The 24,330-nt window shown below is 49.4% G+C and overlaps 3 protein-coding genes and 1 non-coding gene across 4 annotated transcripts in view; 1 reads left to right on the top strand and 3 right to left on the bottom strand.

Annotated features, from left to right (window-relative positions):
• LOC117192260 (mucin-5AC-like) overlaps window positions 1-13,314 on the top strand; it is a 62,831-nt gene extending 49,517 nt beyond the window's left edge. Inside the window, exons 2-9 of the mRNA XM_033396920.1 lie at window positions 1,804-2,045; window positions 6,534-6,806; window positions 8,521-10,711; window positions 10,752-11,632; window positions 11,700-12,015; window positions 12,076-12,206; window positions 12,260-12,427; window positions 12,489-13,314. Coding sequence (XP_033252811.1) covers window positions 1,804-2,045; window positions 6,534-6,806; window positions 8,521-10,711; window positions 10,752-11,632; window positions 11,700-12,015; window positions 12,076-12,206; window positions 12,260-12,427; window positions 12,489-12,818 — 4,532 coding nt within the window. The 3' untranslated portion in view covers window positions 12,819-13,314. The remainder of the gene's footprint in view (window positions 1-1,803; window positions 2,046-6,533; window positions 6,807-8,520; window positions 10,712-10,751; window positions 11,633-11,699; window positions 12,016-12,075; window positions 12,207-12,259; window positions 12,428-12,488) is intronic.
• A 209-nt stretch (window positions 13,315-13,523) lies between these two features.
• On the bottom strand, window positions 13,524-13,596 carry Trnaf-gaa. The gene has a single exon. It is a non-coding gene; the product is annotated as a tRNA-Phe (tRNA).
• Window positions 13,597-14,247: 651 nt separating this feature from the next.
• On the bottom strand, window positions 14,248-24,264 carry LOC108159624 (E3 ubiquitin-protein ligase Smurf1). The gene is made up of 8 exons (XM_017293080.2): window positions 23,574-24,264; window positions 22,948-23,404; window positions 22,840-22,878; window positions 18,393-18,629; window positions 16,024-18,331; window positions 15,757-15,956; window positions 15,526-15,689; window positions 14,248-15,460 (listed from the first exon to the last, which is right to left on the bottom strand). The coding sequence occupies exons 2-8, from the start codon at window positions 22,994-22,996 to the stop codon at window positions 15,176-15,178; spliced, it is 3,282 nt and encodes a 1,093-aa protein (XP_017148569.2). The 5' UTR covers window positions 22,997-23,404; window positions 23,574-24,264; the 3' UTR covers window positions 14,248-15,175.
• On the bottom strand, window positions 19,374-21,674 carry LOC108159625 (NADH dehydrogenase [ubiquinone] flavoprotein 1, mitochondrial). The gene has a single exon (XM_017293082.2). The coding sequence runs from the start codon at window positions 21,383-21,385 to the stop codon at window positions 19,457-19,459; it is 1,929 nt and encodes a 642-aa protein (XP_017148571.2). The 5' UTR covers window positions 21,386-21,674; the 3' UTR covers window positions 19,374-19,456.
• Window positions 24,265-24,330: the final 66 nt, after the last annotated feature.

Below are 24,330 nucleotides of genomic sequence, written 5' to 3'. Positions count from 1 at the left end.
CTCACATCAGATCTGCAATGCCCACTTAGACACATGGAACAATAGTGCAGGAGTCAACGGCAGAGGAGAGCGAACGATTTGATCTACCTTTTGATCTACCTTTGTAAGTAGGCTTGGGTAATACACAACAACTCTTGCCCAATCGCAGAAGGAAAAACTATATAAATATTTCATCAACCACAGATAAAAGCTAGTGGGTGGCTTTGGGTGGGATTCGAACTCGATGTTCTTTTCTTTCAAAATCAAACCGAACACAGAAATACGAAGTGTACGCGAAACTTAGAGGGCAGCGCCGCCAAATGAAGGCGTTGGAAGTGTTCTCAATGGCCACTTGATCTTATGGGCAAGCAGTTTTAGAATGACCGCGCAAGCAGTTTTTTACTGTAGAATACATGTAAAATACACACGAACTACATGTTCTATCCTCTAAAAAAAGAGAAAAATAAGTGGGCCGCGACCTGATAGCTTCTAATTAAACATCTAGCGAGCAACATCTATGGTTGCCTTGGCATAAATATCTTGGTAATACTTTTCGACACATCCCAAACCAATTAATCAATCCCTAAACTGATCCCAGCTCAACAATTTCGACAGCTTGCAGCGAATGTGGCAGACATGCGACGCCTCGTAGCGTTCTTATATGCGATAATAAACGAGTATTATTTGTAGTTAAAAACATTTTAGAAAAAAACAAGGTGTGAAGCCCAAGAGTGCGCCCCAGCAGCAACCCGATCATTTCGGTGTAGGCGTTGTCGTTGCCCCACTCCCCATCTCTTGCATAAATTTGTCTGATAAAATTTTCAATGAGCCGCTGACGCTGGAGCGGCTGCAATTTCGTTTGAAATATTGCGGCCATATGATATTTCAATTTTCAATTAGTGACTCCAAAATCTGTCGACACGCGGGCCGACGAGCACCGAAGATAGGGGGGCGGAAAAAAACTTTGCGTGATTTCAAATGAATTTGCTTGTTACTTTGTTGCTGTTGTTATAAGGCCCAACATTGTGGGTCAAAGAGTCAGGATTGTGACGCATGCAACGTCGCGTCGGCTGCAGCTTTCACAAGGCGAAATGAAGTTAATGTCCGCTTTCAGTCTGTTACACTTTCGTTTTTCAATCATTTATAATCCTGTAAAAATAGCTCAGATTGGCATAAAAGAAGAGAGGAGATGTTGCAAAAAGAAGACGTGAAAAATGGGACAAAGTTGTGCACTCTCGAAATTGGGCACTTTTAGATAATTAATCTATTTTTAAAATATAATATGAGTAAAATAAACTGTTATTACTATTCATAGTATGATGAATATTTGTTGGAGCTGTTGCCGCAATAGTCGACGAACTGTGGTGAAGATACCACCAATAGCTGCTTGATCTTTTAAGCAGAAGCAAGAAATCTCATCTATGGGCAGAATCCGTCCCACCATTCATCATCCAATGGGATCCCCCTTTTTTTCCGTTCACTTTTGCTCGACAAATGCGTGCCAAAAGAGAGGCAACTTTTTTTTTTGCCATGCTGTGACAAATGTGTGACCCAAAAAGTGGGAAATAATTTATTTATTTGTTTGCCAGCCAGAGGCTTTATGTTATTTTATTTATTTATTTATTTATTACACTTTTCGCAAAATTAACTGCAATGATTTTTTGGTTTTTGAGAGCACTGTTTTATGGCTAAACGATGCAAAAGGCGCTGAAAGGTGTCAAGAGGAGAGTACTTGTGCGTGAACACTTAATTAATTAATTGATTGCTGACACATTGGCCTGGCCCTAAAAACAATTAACTCCAATATGACCTTCGTCTTTGCAGATACTTCCAGCTATTATTTCCCATCACAAAAGCGATTTGTGCCATCTTCTGGTGCCTTTCCCCGACAGCAGCAGCAGTCGCTGGGTAACTTCCGCGGCAGCTCCGGAGGATTCTCCCCAGCTCCGGGCTCCTACCAGGAGCAGCTCCTATTCATAGCCAATGAGAATGGCGCCAAACAGGTGCCGGCCGCTGCTGGCAGTTCGCCTTTCGGATCGCCATTTGGCGGCACCTCACAGTTTGCGGTAAGTTTTTGCTACAAAATTCCAATTTCCGTAGTCAAAACGCAGCCCAGGGGCATCCAAATAAACACTCAAATCAAACTACGGACATAAAATAGTTGCGTGAGAGAAATGGCGGTAGCCATCGCACCCCCAGGCGTACGTACGCGTACTTTCACTTGACCAAAGACAAACAAAGCGAATCGGCTTCTGCATATCAACGAATCAGCAAGTAATTCCCGACTATTGTTGAATATTCAAAGCTTCGAATGCACTGCAGAGTGGTGGAGTGGAGGTGGAGTGGAGGTGGAGGAAGGTAGGGGGGGACCGTGCAGCGTGTTTCTTAATTGAAACGAGGGGGAACGTTGTGAGTTGCTGCGGACACCGCAACTCTACAGTTATACCCGATACTAAATCAGTATGGCTCTTGATTTGTTCCTTTTGGCTATAAAAATTATCTGATCTGATCCAGATTCAGCAATCTGATAGATATGGTCATTATCTATGATTCTGCGTTTTTAGTTTTCTCGAATCTGCAATATTGTGGATGCAACAGATTTTCGTCCTTTGTGTGGGCGGAAGGGGGTGGGGCGAAATTCTGAGATATACGTTTTATAGTGAGATCTAACAAAAGTGCGGATACCAAATTTGGTTACTCTAGCCTTAATAGTCTCTGAGATTTGTGGATGACCCAGACTTTCGTCCTTTGCGGGGGCGGAAGGGGGTGTGGCGAAATTTGGACACGAAACGGTCAAGGTCAGATATCACTGGAGTGTGGATACCAAATTTGGTTGCTCTGGCTCTTATAGGTTCTGAGATCCTTGAACTCATATTTTGCAATTGGCAAAACCGACCATGAAACCTGTGCGTTAGAGAGAGACAGAGCGAGAAAGAATGGAATTGTTTTCTTGATTCTGGCTATAATAATTATACGATCTGGTTGATATTTTACACTCTAGAACATATAGTCATCCTCTACGACTCTGCGTTTTTGGTTTTATCATATCTTTAAAAATGTGGATGCCACAGATTTTCGTCCTTTGTGGGGGCGGAAGTGGGCGGGGCAAAGTCTTGAAATATTTTTGTAGCAGTGACATATCACAGAAATCTGGATCCAAAATCTCGTTGCTCTAGCTCTTATAGTCTTTGAGCACTATGCGCTGAAGGGGACGGACAGACGGACAGACGGACGGACGGACGGACAGACGGACAGACGGACAGACAGACAGGACTCAATCGACTCGGCTATTGATGCTGATCAAGAATATATATACTTTATGGGGTCGGAAACGATTCCTTCTTGACGTTACACACATCCACTTTTACCACAAATCTAATATACCCCAATACTCATTTTGAGTATCGGGTATAAAAAGTGTAAATTCATATTGTTTATTACCAGCTTCTTCAAATGCCGATGAGCACGCACATTGCCGTCTGCTTCCAGTCTTGGCCCTAAATTGAAATGCTCTCCGTGAGGGCCCAGAGTGGCAGAATGCAGGATGGAGGGCGGCAGGCTGTGGATAAGACGGAGCACACAGCAAGAGGTCTGTGCTGCGGACAAACTGGAGCTCCACTGATTTGCCTAATGGAACTGACTTCTTTACGGCTTGCTGCTTGGCGTGGCTCAGACAAAAACTCAATTAACTTGGCCCTCGGTCAGATGCAGCCTCTTGATTGTAGGCCTCTGGCACCGAGATAGATGATAGTTGATGAATGAAGACAGGCCGAAGAAGATGCAGCAGAGTGCTCCTGGATAGATCCTTGGTTAGATGGCACTTCATTTGTTTCGATTATCATCAGCGCATAATGGAAAAGTGTGATTCATTCGAATGACTGAATGGCTGATTGGCCCCCGCCCCACTGGTCCAAGGGGAAAGTCCAGTGCAATAAACCCAAACCCCTCGTCTTCTTCGTCGGCCATATGCTTTCCACATACCCATCTTACCACTCGTACGTGAGCGGAGCTTTCATAGTTTCATTATGCTATCCATATTGACAAATGTCTTAGAAATTTGTGTTCTTTTAATTTCACCTATCGTCCAACGACTGACGACTGGACGCTTTCTTCTTTACCATTAACCATTAACCATCTACCACACGGCTAATGCAGCTCCAGCAGACCAATTGTTGACAATGGAAGAGTGCAATTTTTGATCCGAGATCATTTGCAGAGTAGCGAACGGATCCCACACTTCCCTCCTCACAGGCGAGAAGGTGTCGGATGGCGCTGGGACTGTCTGTTAATCAGAGTAGGTCCAACGATGCCGCATTTCCCCAGTCGCTATCTCTATCTCTGCCTGTGGGCTGGGGACAAAATCTTTGGCCCACAAATGGCTGCCAGCTATCGGTGGAGGAGGAGAGCTCTGATGCGTAAACGGCTCCGCCAAGAAGCGGAGCCTTTTAGCAACAAAACTCGCGTTTTGTATGCAATTTGCTTAACAGAGCACAACTTCAACTTCAGAAACCTCTCCCAGCCAATGCAGCCCCATCTTCAGCTCGGAGCTGGGGCTCAGACTTTCAAAAAAACCAAATCCACATCCAAACAATACTAATAAGTAACGAGGGGGAACGTTGTGAGTTGCTGCGGACACCGCAACTCTACAGTTATACCCGATACTTAGTCAGTATGGCTCTCCTCCGGCAGACGCCGCTAATATTAAACGACACGACAAAGAGTGCGTGCGACAGAGACAGAAAATCAGTCTGAGCGTGACGTCGGGCGCTGCGTAGCCAGTGCAAATTGATTTGTTCCTTTTGGGTATAAAAATGATCCGATCTGATCCAGATTCAGCAGTCTGATAGATATGGTCATTATCTATGATTCTGCGTTTTTAGTTTTCTCGAATCTGCAATATTGTGGATGCAACAGATTTTCGTCTTTTGTGGGGGCGGAAGGGGGTGGGGCGAAATTCTGAGATAGACGTTTTATAGTGAGATCTAACGGAAGTGCGGATACCAAATTTGGTTACTCTAGCCTTAATAGTCTCTGAGATTTGTGGATGCCCCAGATCTTCGTCCTTTGCGGGGGCGGAAGGGGGTGTGGCGAAATTTGGACACGAAACGGTCAAGGTCCGATATCACAGGAGTGTGGATACCAAATTTGGTTGCTCTGGCTCTTATAGGTTCTGAGATCCTTGAACTCATATTTTGCAATTGGCAAAGCCGACCATGAAACCTGTGTGTTAGAGAGAGACAGAGCGAGAAAGAATGAAATTGTTTTCTTGATTCTGGCTATAATAATTATACGATCTGGTTGAGATTTTACACTCTAGAACATATAGTCATCCTCTACGATTCTGCGTTTTTGGTTTTATCGTATCTTTAAAAATGTGGATGCCACAGATTTTCGTCCTTTGTGGGGGCGGAAGTGGGCGGGGCGAAGTTTTGAAATATTTTTGTAGCAGTGACATTTCACAGAAGTCTGGATCCAAAACATCGTTGCTCTAGCTCTTATAGTCTTTGAGCACTAGGCGCTGAAGGGGACGGACAGACGGACGGACGGACGGACAGACGGACAGACGGACAGACGGACGGACGGACAGACGGACAGACGGACAGACGGACAGACAGACATGGCTCAATCGACTCGGCTGTTGATGCTGATCAAGAGTATATATACTTTATGGGGTCGGAAACGATTCCTTCTGGACGTTACACACATCCACTTTTACCACAAATCTAATATACCCCAATACTCATTTTGAGTATCGGGTATAATAATGGATAACAACGAGAGCAGCAAGTACTTTGGGGCGAAACTGGCATTGTATGCGACTGGGACGGGGACGGGGACTGGATAATTAGGGAGTCGTTGAATATCGGAACGACCTTGATACACTTCATTTTCATTGTTTGCTGCAGCTTTCGACGTCGATTTCATTTCCAAAATCTTTCCAAAGCGCTTCGGCATTGTCTGCAGCACGTTGGGCAGGGGAGCGAGACCTCCACAGTCGATCATTCAAGTGCCAGACATGGTCAAGCCAAGATTACCAACTTTGTCAACTTGAGGTGCTACAGAGTCGCAGCTTAGGTCGAGCTTATGGTAGTTCTGTCACTTTACCGGACAGGGGGGGGTCCCCGAGAGTATCAATCTAAGACCTCACCTCTATCAAAGTCCAACCTGTGTCAGCTTACGTTACTCTTCGGATCAATTTTGTAAGAGTACATAGATTATAGATCGCTTTAAATGTTAGACACACATTTGAATCTTTCTAGAAACGATGCTGATTCATAAATGAATGGATCATTGTAATCAGATAAAAGAGGGAAGAATACCTACAAAAAAGAAGTCCCCAGTATCCAGTTATTCAAATGAATTTAAAGATTGCGGGGGGGTTTCCTCTAAATAATGAAATGAAAGCTCTCTCGAGCAAGAAAGAGAGAGAGGATGCTCTTTCAAAAGAACTCATTCTGCTTGCAGTTCTAATCAACTATTTGTATCATTCGACAAACCCTACACCCCTGACTAGCTTTGCCTCAGCATTAACCCAACACAATGTTTTTCCACAGAAATCGCCACCGAATCGCCAGTCGGACTATTACGATATCTCGCCACGCCCCTTCGGAGTGCCCGCCGGGGCAGCAGCAGCAGCAGCGGCAGGCGGAGTTGGTGCAACGTCCGCGTCGTCGTCCACGGGACTGACCAACGGCTTCACACGCTCCAGGGCGATACGCAACGGCAGCGTCGGCTCAGGGAACAGGCTGAGCGGCGGCTTTCAGCCCCAGACGCAGCGCATCAATGTGCCTCACCAGAAGACGCAGTTTCTGGCCCACTTCAGGGAGGTAAGGAGAGCGAAGGGAAAGCGAATAGAGAAGTGGATCGCATCGCTGTTCGGATCGGATCGGGAAAGTAAAAGCAATTTCAATTGGAATAACAAGAAACACAGAAACCCAAACAAAAACAGAAAACAGAAACAATTTCGTTTTTGGCATTGCATAAGAGCTAACAAAACAATTGGCTCTGCTCTGATTTTGGCCAATATCAGGCATCGGCTCGGTTCGGTGTCGGAGTTGTAGTTGGAATGGCTGGAAGCCATTTCTGCTCTTACGTGACTTCCAACCGCTAAATGTTTTGAGGCAGGCCGAAAAAAGAGACTTCAGAACCAGTTCGTTTCGGCACGGGTCGGGTCTCTTTTTGCCTAGATTTCAACAATATTGTATATAGCTAAGAACCACAAAAAAGTTCAATCGAATTATGGCAAAAATATATTTTACCTTTCACCCGAACAACATTACATTCCACGATCCCCCACTAATGTTTTTGGCAAAAGCAAACCACAGAAATGTTTATCAAGGGGGCTCTTCGGCAGTTTTGTTTTGTTTGTTTATATGTTTTCAAGATGTTTCTGTTTACTCAATAAATATTTACACTTTTGAGAGGGTATACCCGTACTATTGCAGTATACGACTACTTATACCACATTCGTCCACCTGTTGTTTCTTTGGTAACCAGTTTCGTAGCTTTCAAGAGTGCATGTGATCTCTAAAAACAGAGCCTGAGCCCTCTCTAAGGATCTCTAAGATATAGAACGGAACAAGTCCATTTATTCTTCAGATAAACCCCTACCTTTCTACTTTAATAGCATTCATACATTTCAGTCTTTAAGGCTAATCTATAGAGCTGTCTTCCCATCCCATCTCATGTCGTAATTTTTTCATTTACTTCAAAAATCTTCAAACATTTTGTAATTGAAATGTCAAAGCGGGGGGAAAAGATCTCTGCCTGCCCTCATCATTGTTCCGCCGCTCTCTTTCTCTTCGTGTTTTAGGTGCCCCCACATAAATTTCTCAGTTTAATTGCCGCAATTTGTTTGGGGCCATTTGAGCGAAATTGTTGCCGAGATTAATGCTGACTCAAATATCAAATCAGCTCACGATTAAGCGACAATAATGGCACTGCCAGTGGGCGCCCGATCTGTCATTAGTGGAAATGGATTGGCTGAAGACTAATCATGATTAGTCTGTGAATGTGAAGATACTGTTCATCCTTGGGCAAGCTGCGGAGAGGAAACCGTCGGAAAAGTCTCCAGTCGGAAGCCCAGAGCTGTAGACAGTTGGAGGTTGCCTTCACATAAAAATTAAATAAATACGAGCGCATAAATTATGGACAGCTCCAGGGGATGAAAAGGGGGGATGGTGCGGGGCAAATTTGCACAAAACACTTTAGACAAATTTTGGAGAATCAGTTGAATGGCTCGGATGAGGGCTAGGGGCCGTGGCAGGCGGCAAGCGGCAGGGGGCTGCAACTGAGAAGAGTTCGCACGCAAAACAATTGACAGACGAACCGCAGCGCTGCGCAGAGATTGTGATGTTTCGTGTCCATGTCGAAACTGTAACAGTTTCCCATGACGACAACCGCAAGATTCGAGGCTGTGAACGGTCTGGCCTGGTCTGGGCTGCTCCGTAATCCGTAACAATGCACTGGAGTTACCTCCGCGAATCTGCAATCCGTAGCTAACATCCGCTCATCTCTGCATCTCCATCTCTCTCTTTGCAGAGCGCCAAGCGTCCGACGTCCAGCAAACGTCCCTTTGGCAACAGCGGTGGGTTCTCGCCCACACGCACGCGCACACAGTCTCAGGCAACAGTCTCGTCCCTTTCCGAGTCTCCGGCCACCCCAGCGCCAAGTCCGTACAGGCCACGCAATCGCTACCAGCCCGGCAGCTCCACAGCCCCAACCACATCCACGACCGTGAGCAGCAAGCGGTACAATCGCTTTGGCAGCAACCGCTCCAAGGCGACGTCTACGACCACGACCACGCAGAACACACCCGCGGATCGGCCCAGCTTCGGACGCAAGTCGCCCAATCCCCGGCGGCCTGTGTTCATCAGTCGAGAGGTCAACGAGCCGCTGGCCGCGACCAGCAAGCGCCCTCTCAACTACAACAGCGACAGCAGGCTGAAGCTGACACGCCCCACGGCCCGCACCACCAGCACCACTGAGAGCGCAGAGCAGGAGGAAGAGGATGAGGCCCAGCAGGAGCAGGAGCTGGAAGAAGAGGTAGACAGCGGAGAGCAGTACGAGCAGGAGTCTGGGGAACGGCCAGAAGATCACTCTGAGTCGTCCAGTTTGGAGAAGCTGCCGCTCCAGGAGGAGGGAGAGGTAACCCCAGTGATAGTCACCCAGAACGAAGCTGCCATCCCCGAGACGGTTACCCAAAATGAGGAGGATGCGGACCCGTCCAGCACCAGCAGCACCGAAGAGTCCCAGACCGATTCGTCGGAGACCACAAGCTCCAGTGAAGGCACCACCACCCTGCCCGCCAGTAATGACTATGAGTACGCAGAGGATGAGGAAAAGGAAAAGGAGAAGGCTACCACACCTATGCCTCTGGAGAGTGAATCCACCGAAGAGATTCTGGTGGAGGGCACCACGGAAATGCCAGTGCCAGAGAGCATTCCCAAGCAGGAGCAGGATCCTGTTATTCCCAGGCAGGTGGAAGCAGCCACTCCTAAGCAGGAGGATCCTCATTCTCCCACCCCCAATGATAAGGCCAAGCAGGAGGAAGAATCCGAGTCATCCGATTACGATGACGAAGAGGGTCTCGGCGAGGGCGAGGAGTACGAGTACGAGGATGAGGAAACGGGCGAGGCAGAACCCGAGGATTCCACCAGTGAGACAGAAACGCAGCACTCTAGCTCCAGCTCTAGGCCAACGACCAGCAGCGAGCACGAGGAAGAGCGCGAGGTCATCTCCGTGGTGACCACCAAGAGCGTGGTCAATGGCTCAACAGTGCTTCCGGCTCCGGTAACGCCGAGTATACCCCCGGATGAGGGCAAGCCAGAAGAGGTCCAGACAGAGGAGGAGTTCACAGATCCAGATCTTCAAAAAAAAAACCTGCCCGCGAACGGGGACACTGCCAATGCCACCGAGAACTATGTCGTAGTGGCATCGATACTGCCAAGCCGGAGCATCAACGGAGCCCGCTTTCTGCCCTTCCCGGCCATCGAGCAGGAGGAGACCAAGCAGATGCTCTCCGAGCTGGAGCGCAAGGTGCACTCCAAGCAGCAGCAGCAGCAGCCCCCACAGAAGCAGCCGGAGAGCAGCGAGGAGCCGAGCACTTCCACCTCGTCCACATCCACAGCCCCGCCACTGGCCGCCTCCACAGAAAGCATCATCGATAAACTGGACCGTGTGCAGTCGGAGCTGTCCAGCGGCCTGCTGTCCGGGAAGTATCCGATCATTAGCCAAATGGATTCCTCCACACCAGCCACGAGCACCACACTGGGATCCGGATCCGGGTTAGGTCCATTTGCGCCGCACATCAGGAAGTTCCAACGAAAGACCACGCCGGCTCCGAGCAACACGAGCAGTGGCAGCAGTCGGGTCAAGGTGCAGCACTTTGACGAGAGCGAAATGGATGAGCTGGCCGGACTCCTGCCTGTCGGATTCAAGCCGAAGTCGAGCTACAAGAACCGAAAGATCACAACCACCACCTCTAAGACAGAAGCGCCCGCCGTGGAGCCGCCTAGGAAGCCAGGACGCAACAGCACCATCAGTCGGTCCTTCAAGAACGGTCAGGTCACAGTACAGGATGTGGCGTTGGCGGGTCTGCTGCCCAAGGGCTACAAGCCACCCAGGACAACAGCTAAAACCACCAGCACGACAACGACGACGACCAGTCCGGACGAGGGCAGCAGCAGCTCCAGTCTGGAGAGTCTCTTCAGTGGCGTCAAGTTCGAGGACAGTTCAAGGCACCCCGCGACCCGCCTTCACGACTGTGGACGACATCTCCAAGTTCCTGCCACCCGGCTTCAAGCTGAACAGCACCACCGTTGCGACGACCACGCCCCGATCCCATCCCGTGGCCGTGCCTTTCGATGATCTGAGCAAGTTCTTGCCTCCTGGCTACAAAGCGCCCGCCAAGGAGAAGGCCGACGCCATCCCCAAGCTGCCCGAAGGTGTGAAACCCATCAAAATAGAGGATCTGAGCGCTCTCCTACCGCCTGGCTTCAAGCTGAACGAGACCGCCAAGGCGGACACTTCGAGCGACGAGGATCTGCTGCCCTCTCTGCTGCCCCCGGGATTCAAGTCACCGAAGGTACATCCAGCCTCCACTTCAACCTCCACCTCCACTACAACAAATAAGCCCAAGGCGGTGGCGTCAAGCACCACTGAAGCGCCAGCAAGCGAAGGAAGCGGCCTAAAGGTAGTCTTCCCAAAAGGCTTTCATAAGCGTCTCGGATCCCATCGCCTGACCATGCCGCACCCCGGAAATGATGGCCAGGCTGATGCAGTCACGCCCTCATCCGACGGAACCCCGCCGGTGGTCATCAAAAAGGGTCCACCCACGCGAGCCACCACGGAGTTCACCGGCTGGCCCACACCGCCCACCACCCCGCTGTCCATCGAGAAGCTGAATGCCCAGACAATCAACTTTGAGGATCTGCTAACGCCCAGCGCGAGCAGCAGCACCACCAACACCAGCACATCGACAACGAGCACCACGACAACGACAACACCGCGGCCGAAAAAGCCGGGACACTGCACGGCCGACTGTGATCTGGCGGCCACCATCAAGATCATCGACGGCGTGGCCTGGAAACCCGAGCTCCTGGATCACAACACGCTCGAGTGGAAGAATCTGGCCCACGAGCTGGAGGCTCAAGTAGGCGTCGCCCTCCGTTCTTTGCCTTCATCTGTTGAATGCTCACTGCTCGTTCCTCTCCTTTCAGCTAAATGAAGTGTACTCCAGCGCCGATCAGCTGAACAAGTGGTACAAGAAGGTGCGCATCGATAGCTTCAGCAAGGGCAGTGTGCTGGTCGACTACTACGTGGAGCTGGCCAACATAACGGAGGACGTGGACACGCAGGAGATCCGGAAGCTGTTCCACGATGCGCTAACCAAACCTGTGGCACCTGCGCTGCCCGACAAAGATGCCGAGGAGAATGAGACGGACAGCGTGTCCGGGCCGCGGGAGGAGCAACTAGTCACGGCCAGCTATCAGATGGGCAAATACATCATTGATCCGGTGGCCACCGATTTTAGTGGTGAGTAGTTGGACATCGCAGCTCTCTGATCGCAAGCCAATCCTTTCCGTTTCCCTGCAGTCATAGCCATGAACCTGAACACAAATGTGGAGTTTGCAGAGGAGGATCTGCTCATTCCCCAATGGGCCACAGTCGTGATTGTGATTGGAGTTGGTTCCCTGGTCTTTGTCATCATCTTTGGCGTCACAGTGGTAAGTCGCACGTTGATTGTTCTGGGCTCCACTAAACCCATGCCCATATTCAGCTGCTCAATCGTCAGAAGAGGGCCAAGAAGACGCCGATTCCCTTGACCAATGACATTCTGAACGAACTGAAGGTCAACCACATGGGTGGTGCGGACAACTACGGTGTGGATGACTTCTACAACATTGATGATCCCTGGAACGATAGCAAGCAGCCGATAAAGCCGAAAGTAACTCGAGTGCCGTGCTCTTCTACCACCCTTTCTTATACTTTCAATTGTTCCTTTGCAGCGCTTTACCAATTCGATGCACGGCAGTAATAGCTCCAACATCTACGACAGCTGGCGCTCCACCCGTCATCCGCACAGCAATGCCGACTATTTCTATGCCCAGCAGCCGACGTACTCGCAGAAGGGTGACTCCCTGAAGTGGCCGCATCATGGCCACCAGTATCCCACCCATACCCATCAGCAGCAACAGCACCAGCAGCATCCGCAGCAGCATCAGCAGGCATATGGCCACCAATATCCGGATGCCTTTGCCGATGCCCACCAGATGTACAGCTATAACAATCATGCGAGTCGGACGCGCTATTCGCGCGACTACGACCCCGATTTCTAGTTAAGCCACTGCTGCATCCGCAGCAGCATCAGCAGGCATATGGCCACCAATATCCGGATGCCTTTGCCGATGCCCACCAGATGTACAGCTATAACAATCATGCGAGTCGGACGCGCTATTCGCGCGACTACGACCCCGATTTCTAGTTAAGCCACCGACTACACTACACTACACTACACTGCCCATCCACGCACTAGCTTTAGTAACTTGCGAACGATTTTGTGTTGTGTTGGGTTGTAACTTAATAGCCTAAAGTATCATAGTACTTACATATAATGCTGCTACTACATACTCGTATTTATCGTACAGTACTGCAGTACAGGCTGCTGGCTTGGCTCAAAAGTCGTCCCGGTTTTCTGTACCCACAGCCAGAGGTACGGTATTCTAAATGGAGCTGCTATATCTGGATGCGATGTAATGCGATAAAGCTATTTTAGATGATACAGAACAGAACTTGGGGTCGTATCCCCGGAAAATAAATAGTCATGCACTCTTAGTTAATCCTAGCATGTAACTGAAAAGTAGATGTATGTATCTAGTACATAAACTAAATATATTTTCTATAGATTGTATTATTTAATATACTACGGCGGCTTGCTACTAATAATGTCTAAATTTAGACAATTAAATAAATCTTAAAGAGAAAATAAGCCCTGAACAGTGGCGGAAAATACAATTGGCAGCAGAAAAAATAAAAAATGCAATTGCCGAAACCCGGGATTGAACCGGGGACCTTTAGATCTTCAGTCTAACGCTCTCCCAACTGAGCTATTTCGGCATCTGCTCAATGTGCGACTAAAGTTGGCTTTTGTAAACCCACGCATCGAGCGCCTTACAGATCTTTTCCCGTCGAGTGCTAGAATATTCAGTCACGCTTCGTTTGAATGAAAACACATGGTTTACAAGGCTCATTTATTTATTAACTTAATCCCTTTTGGTTATCGGATCAAAGTCCTTGTCAATGTTTGCAGGGTTTCGGTTTCTGCTTCAGAATTCTTCGTGGTTCACATCCTAGAGCTCGCTAAAGCTAAAAGTTAACGATCGATTTGTGTTGTATCTTGTTTAGGGCTAAGTTCTATATAAATCAATAGAGTTTTCACATATGCAATACACATTTCGGGCTGTATGGTGGGCTCGGGAATGGGGGTGGGGACGCTATGGGGCGGGGCTCTTAAATAACTACCAATTGTGGTTTCGCTTCAATTAAAGATTAAAGACAGTTAAAAATGTTCACTAATATCACCTTCTAGAAATTTGTCCAATTCGTTGCGATTAAAAATTGATGTAAATATGTGTGTATATGTAATACATATTATGTATGCGATTTGATCCGTAATTGTTTTGATTTTGGCATGAATGCCGAACCGAACCGGGCGAAACAAAAGGTCAACGAAATGGTAATGGAAATCAAAAGCAATACAAAATATAATTTAATTTAAATAATTTGCATTTATTTAAAAAATAATTAATTTACGAGTTGAGTAATTTTTCAAGTTTTTTGATTTGCCATCGTATTGTGTTGTGAATTCTTATTAAATAATAATGCGTGTGAGTCGATGAGTGTATGTGTGGTGTGGGGTGAGGTGTGGGGTGGGGTGTGGTGTGTATACTTAAGGACAATTTAAACAATAATTAAAAACTTAGCAGTGAATTCTCGATTGGTTTTTATAAATGTACAAAAAGTAATTAATAAACATCAAAAACTATATATTTTAAACTAAACAAAAGCACAGAGAATTGCCGGTCCAATGCCTACAATTAATTAAAATTTGTTTTTAATGCCTAATTATAAACTATGATATATGTATAATCAATGTATATTTGTATGTATAATTGGTTTCGTAATATTTTAAACTACAATTTATAACATGCGCCACGACGTAAACGATCAAAGGCCCTGGGTTGGGGGAAGAGGGATGCCAATAATGGACAGACGATAGAAATACAGATGTATATATAATATATAAACGCTTTATGGGAGGGAGGTGTGTGTGTGGGTGTATATATATTATGTATATATTTATATATATAAATGTATATGTGTATATGCACTTGGTAACTATGTATAAGATGAGAGTCCGTACATACTCGCTAAATAATTGATTTTCAACTGCAAAAAGCGCAGCGCACACACGATTGAACAGCAACAAACAAACTATAGAGAAACAAAAGGTATGTGGAACCAGCAGGGATCAGGGTCCCTAGATTTTTGATATAAGCGTCGCGTTCTCCTCGCATGCGCTTTTTTTTATATGTATATGTTGGTGTATATTTATTTATTGGCATATGTATTGGCATATGCGTGGATGTGGGTGTGTGGGGGATTTTATCTCTGAATTCTATCGATCGCTTGGTTCCTACTCCACGGCAAAGCCACAGGTCTCCTCCACCGCTTGGGTCAGCTTATCGCAGAGCAGCTGATAGTTCTCGTAAGGCGGCAGATCGATCCGATTGAAGCAGGTGTGCGCCTTGGGCAGGTTCTGTGTGGGAACATCGACGGTGAGGTGGATGGTGAACAGGCGTGGCCCCACCGCACCCGTGGATCCTTGCAGTGCACGGAATCCCTGCAACGGCACCCGCGACGACCCCGTCACAAACTGCAGCAGACGTGCTCGCATCTCAGAGCTGTACGACTCGACCACCTGCATAAAATAAATTTTTATTTACCAATCTATAAATATAAGGTAAGGACGGTGTCCTTTCGCACCTGCCAGAACCACAGAACTTGCGTCGTCTCGTTCGTACAGTGCTTCAGTCTCGTATTGTTGCGCCAATCGTTGACATCGATGCTCGAGATGCCGCCAATTACCAATTCCAGTTCCCGCTCATCAAACGGTCGCAGCAGATGGTTGGGTATCAGCTCACAGAAACCTGCAAGAAGAGGATTCATTCGGGTATTGATATCAATCTGAGATTTACAATCAGATGATGTACAGACCTTTCTGCAGAGCCAGAAACTGCTGTTCGATACCGCGCATGAAGCGATAGTTCACATAGAGCTTAACGTACTCGCGCTTGTTCTCCTCCGTGACGGGTATGGCGGCGCCGCCAGGCTTCAGTTCGTGCACCACCAGAGCCCCAAAGCTATTGTTCTCCACGCTGAATGTCGACTCGATGATGCCGCTAATATTGCTCTCCCTGCAAAACAAATAAAGATACACAGGCTTAAAATGTGTCGAGGTAGAATGAGGACTGATCCACTTACAGCATCCAGGTGAGGCTGCGGTGCAGCTCGGGATCGACGCCCTCGATGTCGCCAAGCGTGATGGGTTTGTTCAGCAGCTGCTTGTAGAAGGGCGAGGTGAAGCCCCCGTCGAGGCAGTGGCCGTGGAACACAGCTATGCCCAGGGTGCGGCCCACAAAGTGAAAGTAGGAGAGATGGTCCGGATTCACGCCCGAATCGGGATTGATCTGCAGCGTGTAATGGTCGTCGCGACTGTACTGAAACAGGCCGTACTGCGGATTGAGCATCTCGCGGGAGAGCAGATGCAGCCACTCGCGGGCCACACCGCCATAGTCCAGACCCTCCTCACCCTTGAACTTGACCATCAAACGCTTGCGCATGTCCTTGGCCCGCATCTTCATTATCAGTCTATAGCTCTCCTCGAAAATCTCGTTGCGCGACACCTCTAGCCGGCAGTGGCCGGACTGCGGCTGCATCGTTTGCAGCTCGGTGCGCAGGGCGCGTAGTTTTCCGACCAGATCCCGGCGGTACTTTGGCAGCAAGTCGGCCCCCTCGAGCAGGCCCTGCGGCAGCCCTTCCGGACAAATGCGATGCGGGGTGTTCGTTATAGTTGTCGCTGTCGTGTTTGCTGCCGTGGAACCTGCTGCTGTTGGTGGTGGGGCAGGTGCAGAGCCAGGTGCAGCTGGCTGATTGGATGTAGAAGTGGGATTGGGCGCGGACGTGGAAGCCGCCGACGCCGCTGCTGCTGTCGTGGGTGGTGTGGCAGCGCCAGGAGCTGCTGCTCCAGTCGGCGGCACAGGTCCCCGACGAATCAGCTGCAGCAGACTCCCACTGAGACGCGGATCCGTGAACTGTGTGGTGCGGTTGTTGTGGTCCACAAAATAGACGCGTCCGGAGGCCGTTTTCCTCTGCTCCCAGCCACTGGGCAAAGGACCGATAGAGTCCAGCGGCAGATGTTGGGTGTCAAAGTCCCGCGGTATCCGCGGATCGTGCCACGTGGACACACCCGTGGGTATGTGATAGAAGTACACCTGGCCCTGTTGCGTGGTCCGCGTCTCGTAGCCGGAGGGCAGGTCCAGAAAGGGACGCGCCGCCTGATTGGCCGCTGCAATGGCGGCCGATGCTAATCTCTGTCCAGATCCTCCCCCTCCCCCTCCTGCACTGCCTCCGTGGCGGGTACCGCGCGAGGAGCGACGCCGCGTGGAGGGCTCATCGCCCCCCTGCTGCCGAGAGCTGCGACGCTGTGAACGCTGGCCCGGAGTCGCCGCAGTGTAGGATCTGCCGCCTCCTTGCTGGCTGTTTGCATTCGGACTGTGTACAGTGTTTCCATTGGCAGCGGGCGTAGCTGTTGCTGGGGATGTGGCAGCATTCGTTGCGGGCGGACTCTGACTCTGGCTCTGATTGTGCCTGGGTGGCGTCGTTGTCCTTGTCGTTGAGTTCGCTGTCGCTGTCGTTACTGATGTCTCCTCCTGGGTCCAGCCATTGCTGGCACTTAGTGGCTGGGCCGCTTGGAAGCTGCCATTCCCACTCCCTGTCCCACTTTGAGCATTCCCATTCACATAGTTCTGCTGACCCGTAGGCGATGTGGACGTGCCCTCGCCGGGAGCATGGGATCCATGGCCGTGGCCATTCGTTTGATGCTTTGGCGTTTTCACATGATTCACGTGATTGTCGTTGTTGCGGTGGAGGCGACCCGTCGCCGTCGTTGTCGTGCTGCTGGTGGGCGTGGCCGGTTCGTTGCCGCAGCGCGTCTCCAAGGTGCGACCGCCGGACGGGGTCGTGGAGGAGGACTTTTTGCCAGGTGTGGTCACGGCCATTGAGGCCATTGGCGTCGTGGGGCTGGTGTTTTCCTTTCCCACGCTGGACAGGATCTCCGTGGAGTGGCGTCGCTCGTCCGACCCCGTCCCAGCCGCCTCTCGATTGCGATTGCCGCCATTCAGCAGATTGGTGCAGGTCGTGGAGCGCGTGGGACCCGCCGGCGCCTGCCTATCCCCGTGGCCGTGGCTGTTGTTGCCATTGTGGTGGCGCTGTTGCGGTGATGTGCCGCCGGCGCCGCCCGGTAGCCCGGGTCGGTCCCATTGGGTGGATTTGGTGGCGTGGTTCACATAGTAGATGCGTCCGTTGTCCGTGCGCCGCTCCTCCCATCCCTCGGGCAGACTGTCCTCCGAAGAATCATCCTCGGAGGGTCCCCGCACATCGCCGCTGGGGCCGACAATGGCCAAGGGATTGCCGCTGCTAGGGCCATCCTTCGACAGCAGCGATATAATGATCTGTCCACGCACCAGCTCATCGTCATCCGGCGATAGTTTGCCCAAATCCAAGCGTTGAACTGAAAGTGCAAAGAATTATCATCAGCAAGAACGAAGAGAGTGGCGGAGGGGGATACTTACATCCTGCCCCTTTGAGGCTTTGAATGGTGAAGGCGGGTATCCTCACGCAGCCCAGGAAGCCGCTGCCTTTGTGTATCTTTCGCTGATTCCACACGGTTATGGTGATTGCATCGGCCAGGCCCAGGAACAGATCGTAGTGCGCATTCCATTTGGGGTCCAGCGAGGATTTGCTTATCTCCGTCGAGTACACCTGACCAGTGCCATCCACCTGGACTTTGGCGAAGGGATCGGGGAGGCCTGCAAAAACCAAACAATTGAAAGGGGAAATGGAAACGATTAGCCAACGATTCTCCCATTCTGCATTGTCAACAATGATGATAAATGCGTGCGATACGATTGCGTGCCTTAGGTCTGAATGGGAATGGGAATCCATTTAGCACTATTAACCACATATCACCCCATAAATGGCTTATATTTGAATACATATCTGGGCAATATATCTGATCTTCTTAGTTCGTTTTCAGCATGTATCGCTTCCAGTTGGTGGGGTTGCTGCTACTGCTGCAGGGATACACGTATTCTCACAGGCATCCTGGCTTCACACAGACACACAAAACGAGCCAAGGCAGACACAATCGAAGATCGTGTGACTTTTGGATACCCTTTCAGGCCTCGATTATGATCCAAAGTCTCAGCAATTCCACTGTTGGCCAGGCTTCTGCAGGGACATTCTACTCATTCAGCATTCATTTAGAATACAAGAGATGCATGTGGTATCTGGAATGCCTGCCAAAGTTAAGGAACCCGAAGCGACACTCACTTCATGGTTGAAGAGCGCGAAAAGTAAGAAGTGGCGAAGCTTTCGACTGGCGTCAGCCACATGTCTCGTCCAATTTTCAACCCTATTTGGCTTTACGCTACGTGGCACAGTGCCCGTTCCCTCAGAGCCCCATCGAAGAGGAAGTTGCACGACTGGCTGCACTTTCACTCGCTGCTGAGGGGGCAGACGAGGCAGGCAGGCGGGAAGGCAGCCTTGCATATAGATTGTGCCGTGTGCCGTGCGTCATCTCTTCTTTATTGGATTATTATGAAACAAAACAAACAAACAACGGAAACCGTGACATTTAGGAAGCGGCTGCTGCTGCATCGCAGGCCGCGCGCTCCTTGATGCGCTCCTCGATGAGCGGACGGAAGTGACGGATTAGGCCCTGCGGCGGCCATGATGCCCCGTCGCCCAGGGCGCAAATGGTGTGGCCCTCGATCTGCTTGGTGATCTCCCACAGCATGTCGATCTCCCCGACGCTGGCCTGCCCGATCACGAAGCGCTGCATGATCAGATTCACCCAGTGGAGACCCTCGCGGCAGGGGGTGCACTGGCCGCAGCTCTCGTGTTTGTAGAAGGCGGCCAAACGGGCGATGGCCTTGATGATGTCCGTCTGCTTGTTCATCACTATAATGGCGCCGGTGCCCAGGGAGGAGCGCACGGCCATGAGGCCGTCGTAGTCGTGGATGGCCTTGCTGGCGTCCTCCTTGGGAATGCAGGGCGTGGAGGAGCCGCCTGGGATGATGGCCAGCAGATTGTCCCATCCACCGATGACCCCGCCCGCATGGCGTTCGATTAGCTCACGCGTGGGCATCGACAACTCCTCCTCGAAGGTGCAAGGCCGCTCCACGTGGCCGGAGATGTTGAAGAGCTTTGTGCCCGAGTTGCGGGTGCGTCCGAAGCTGGCGAACCAGTTGCCGCCACGGCGACAGATCGTAGGGGCCACCGACACCGTCTCCACATTGGTCACAGTCGAGGGGCAGCCAAAGACCCCGATGTCCGCCGGGAAGGGGGGCTTATTGCGCGGCTTGCCCGCCTTCCCCTCAAGCGATTCGATGAGCGATGTCTCCTCGCCGCACACGTAGGCGCCCGCTCCCCGCTGGACATAGAGATCGAACTCGAAACCGGAACCGCAGGCGTTCGGCCCCAGGAAGCCCGCCTTGTAAGCCTCCAGGATGGCGTACTGCAGGTTGCAGGCCTCGTTGTAGAACTCCCCGCGGATGTAGATGTATCCGGTGTTGGCCCCCATCGCACGGCCCGCTATTAGGCAGCCCTCCACCATTTTTTGCGGATCGTGGCGCAGGATCTCGCGGTCCTTGCACGTGCCCGGCTCCCCTTCATCGGCGTTGACCAGCAGAAACTTGGGCCTTCCATCCGGTGGCTTATTCATGAACGACCACTTGAGGCCGCTCGGGAAGCCGGCACCGCCGCGGCCGCGCAGTCCCGAGGTCTTCATCTCGTTGATGATCCACAGATGACCCTTCTCTAGGATCTCCTTGGTCTTGTACCAGTCGCCGCGCTTCATGGCGGCCTTCAGGCGCCAGTCGTGCCGGCCGTACAGATTGGTAAAGATGCGATCGGCATCGGCCAGGGGGCCAAATGTTTTCTTTGTCTGTGGCGGCGGTGTGCCCGGTGGGAGTTTGCTGGGTGGAAGAGCTCCTGCGTTGCGAGGAGGTGCTCTTTTGGAAGGTCCATCTTTGGCTGGAGGAGGAGTAGGAGGGCCTGCTGGACCCTTTGCTTTTTGTGCCACAGCAGGCCAATTCTGAGCCAAGCGTCCGCGCGTCTCCCTCTGAACCTTCTTGGCCGCCTTCTGAAGCACCTCCTCCAGTCGGTCGTCTTCGGTCTCAAGAATCCTCTCGTTGACGGGAAATTTGCTTTTGGAATTGTTGCGCGACTCCGCCGGGAAATTGGCGAGGGGCTTCAATCTGCTGAAATCGAACTTCTTCTTCGTGTCATTGACGATTAGGTCTTTCTTCCGTTTTCCCTGGCTCGGTGGCTCCTCCTTCTCCTCCTCCACGGGGAATTTCGATGTCGCTGGAGCGGTTATCACGAATGGAAATTTCGATGCCTTTAGTCGCTGCTGCTTATCGGCACTTTCTTTTGGTTTTTCGTTCAGCTTTCCGCTGCGATTCCTGCCACCTTTGGACCCCTTTCCATCCGCCAGGGTTCTGATGAGAGAAATCTTGTAGTTTTTGGACAGCTGCTGCCGCAGCAGCCCTAAGGGTATCATTTTCGAGATGCTATCTGTTCCGATTTGTGCCGATTAACAGATTGAGTTTATATTTTGACAAGCAAAAGCTAAGGGCAACTATGCCTAGGGTCAACGAGAGGAAAAACCCACTACGAATCGATTGCTCACAGCCATAGTGTCATAGTCGTATGGTGATCTACTTATATCGTAAAAAACTTAAAGTAGCAAAAACTTAAAGTAAAACCCCGAAAGGCACCGTTTTCCAAGGTTTCTCCCACCGATGACAGTGCAGGCAGTGCGCCTAGGCCATAAAATGTTCGAGTATTTGTCTCACATCTAATCAGACACTGTCGATAAAACAACGAGGGGGAACGTTGTGAGTTGCTGCGGACACCGCAACTCTACAGTTATACCCGATACTTAGTCAGTATGGCTCTCCTCCGGCAGCCGCCGCTAATATTGAACGACACGACAAAGAATGTGTGCGAGAGAGACAGAAAATCAGTCTGAGCGTGACGTCGGGCGCTGCGTAGCTACTGCAAATTGATTTCTTGCTTTTGGCTACAAAAATGATCCGATCTGATCCAGATTCAGCAATCTGATAGATATGGTCATTATCTATGATTCTGCGTTTTTAGTTTTCTCGAATGTGCAATATTGTGGATGCAACAGATTTTCGTCCTTTGTGGGGGCGGAAGGGGGTGGGGCGAAATTCTGAGATATACGTTTTATAGTGAGATCTAACAAAAGTGCGGATACCAAATTTGGTTACTCTAGCCTTAATAGTCTCTGAGATTTGTGGATGCCCCAGATTTTCGTCCTTTTCGGGGGCGGAAGGGGGTGTGGCGAAATTTTGAAACAAACTCGTCTCGGTCCGATATATTAGGAGTGTGGATACCAAATTTGGTTGCTCTAGCTTTTGTAGTCTCTGAGATCTAGGCGCTAATGTTTTACTCTAAGCAAAGCCGCCTATGCTACGTGTGTGTTAGAGAGAGACAGTGCGAAAAAAAATGAAATTGTTTTCTTGATGCTGGCTATAATAATAATACGATCCAATTCAGATTCCACAGTCTTAAAGATATGGTCATTCTCTACAATTCTACGTTTTTGGTTTTCTCATATCTTTAAAATTGTGGATGCCACAGATTTTCGTCCTTTGTGGGGGCGGAAGTGGGCGGGGCGAAGTTTTGAAATATTTTTGTAGCAGTGACATATCACAGAAGTCTGGATCCAAAACATCGTTGCTCTAGCTCTTATAGTCTTTGAGCACTAGGCGCTGAAGGGGACGGACAGACGGACAGACGGACGGACGGACAGACAGACAGGGCTCAATCTACTCGGCTATTGATGCTGATCAAGAATATATATACTTTATGGGGTTGGAAACGATTCCTTCTGGACGTTACACACATCCACATTTACCACAAATCTAATATACCCCAATACTCATTTTGAGTATCGGGTATAAAAACACACACAAAATAAGTACTCACGAAATAAATCCTTGCGAGCCAAGTTTCGAGCACACAATACTGTAAAACGGAAGAGGGGATTGTTTAGAGCCAACGATCGTTCATGTTCGTGCTGTGCAAAAAACTTACTCGTTATTCGAACTTTGTGTGTACCATTGCGACGTGGATAGTTATTCATAATTTCCGACTTTTAATTGGTATTGTTTTGCTTTTGTAAATATAGGTTCATTTATTTTGTATGCCGATTAATTATTTATACGACAATTAGACGGCGCCCAAGCAGCATGTTTGTTTCTCTGGTTGCTGGTAACGGCGGTGTTGCTGTTTCTGTTGGTGTTGGTAAAGGGATAGGGAGAAGGAGGAGGTGGTGGCGGAGGTGAAAGTAGCAAGAAATAATTTCATTGCCGAAGGTAACTGCTGCTGCTGCTGGCTCTCCCTCTGCTGCTGCCGTTCTTGTTGCTGTTTTTTTCGATAGCCTTGACGCTGGTTTTTGTTGTTGTTATTGTTGCAGCTGCAATTGCGGTTTTGTGTCATTGTATGCACACACACATATGCATGCTAACAGCGATTTGTTACTTATTACAAACTGCAATAGAAAGATATCGACAAAAAAGGTTATTTTATCAATAAATTCGCGGTTACAAAACACTTTGATAGGGCCCTTCCGTCTCACTTCTTCTGCTCCAGTAAGGTGAGACAGGTAGGGGCAGAGTTTGCAGGTAGCAAAAAAAATATACATATGCACGAGAACTCACCCGAAATTGTTTTGCTGTTTGCTGTTACCGTTGTTGCTGCTGCTTTGAAAACAATTCACACGCACATGTCTCGCTCACACGCACACATCCATACCCACTGACGCCCCTCTCTTGCTAGGCAAGGGAATCGAGGCTTAACTTTATTATGTGTTTCATAAATTGTATTAAATTAAATTCCACTAGGCGTTTAATTAACTTTAATTTAGCTGCTGCTCTTGTATGGGTGCGCCTCGCATTTTCATTCGTATTTATACGGGCGTGTGTGTGTGTTGCAAAAATTTTCAATAATAAGCAATTGAGGCAAATTTGGTGGCTCGATTCACTTTAAATTTATTATAAACTACACACATGTGCTGTGCCTATATGTACACTCGTCTATATGTAGTGCGCTCTATTTCAGCGCGATTGCAATAAATATTTTTTCGTTTTACGCACGGTGAGTGCGAGCGAGCAACGGAAGGGAGCCGACGACCGAGGGAGGTACGGAAGGGAGCAAAACCACGAGAATGTGTTTGAAAAGCGCGTGCTATGCTTCTGCTGCCATTCGTAATGGGTTTTCACTTTTTGATTAGTTAAACTACATTATTAACTGCCAGCTCAGTTTTGCGCACGTTTATAAACTAATGTATCGCAGAAATTAGTTCTACGAACGCCATTTTTATTGTTGGTGTGTTTCAGTGGTGGTAAACGTATTTCATAGGCCTTATTCAACACTTATCACCACAGTTACCAAATCGGCTGTTTTATAGCTAGTTCT

The sequence above is a fragment of the Drosophila miranda genome (genome assembly GCF_003369915.1).
Source record: "Drosophila miranda strain MSH22 chromosome Y unlocalized genomic scaffold, D.miranda_PacBio2.1 Contig_Y2_pilon, whole genome shotgun sequence".
In the NCBI taxonomy this organism is placed as follows: domain Eukaryota; kingdom Metazoa; phylum Arthropoda; class Insecta; order Diptera; family Drosophilidae; genus Drosophila; species Drosophila miranda.
Note: the sequence above shows the minus strand (reverse complement) of the source record. Positions and strands in the feature narration are given on the sequence as shown.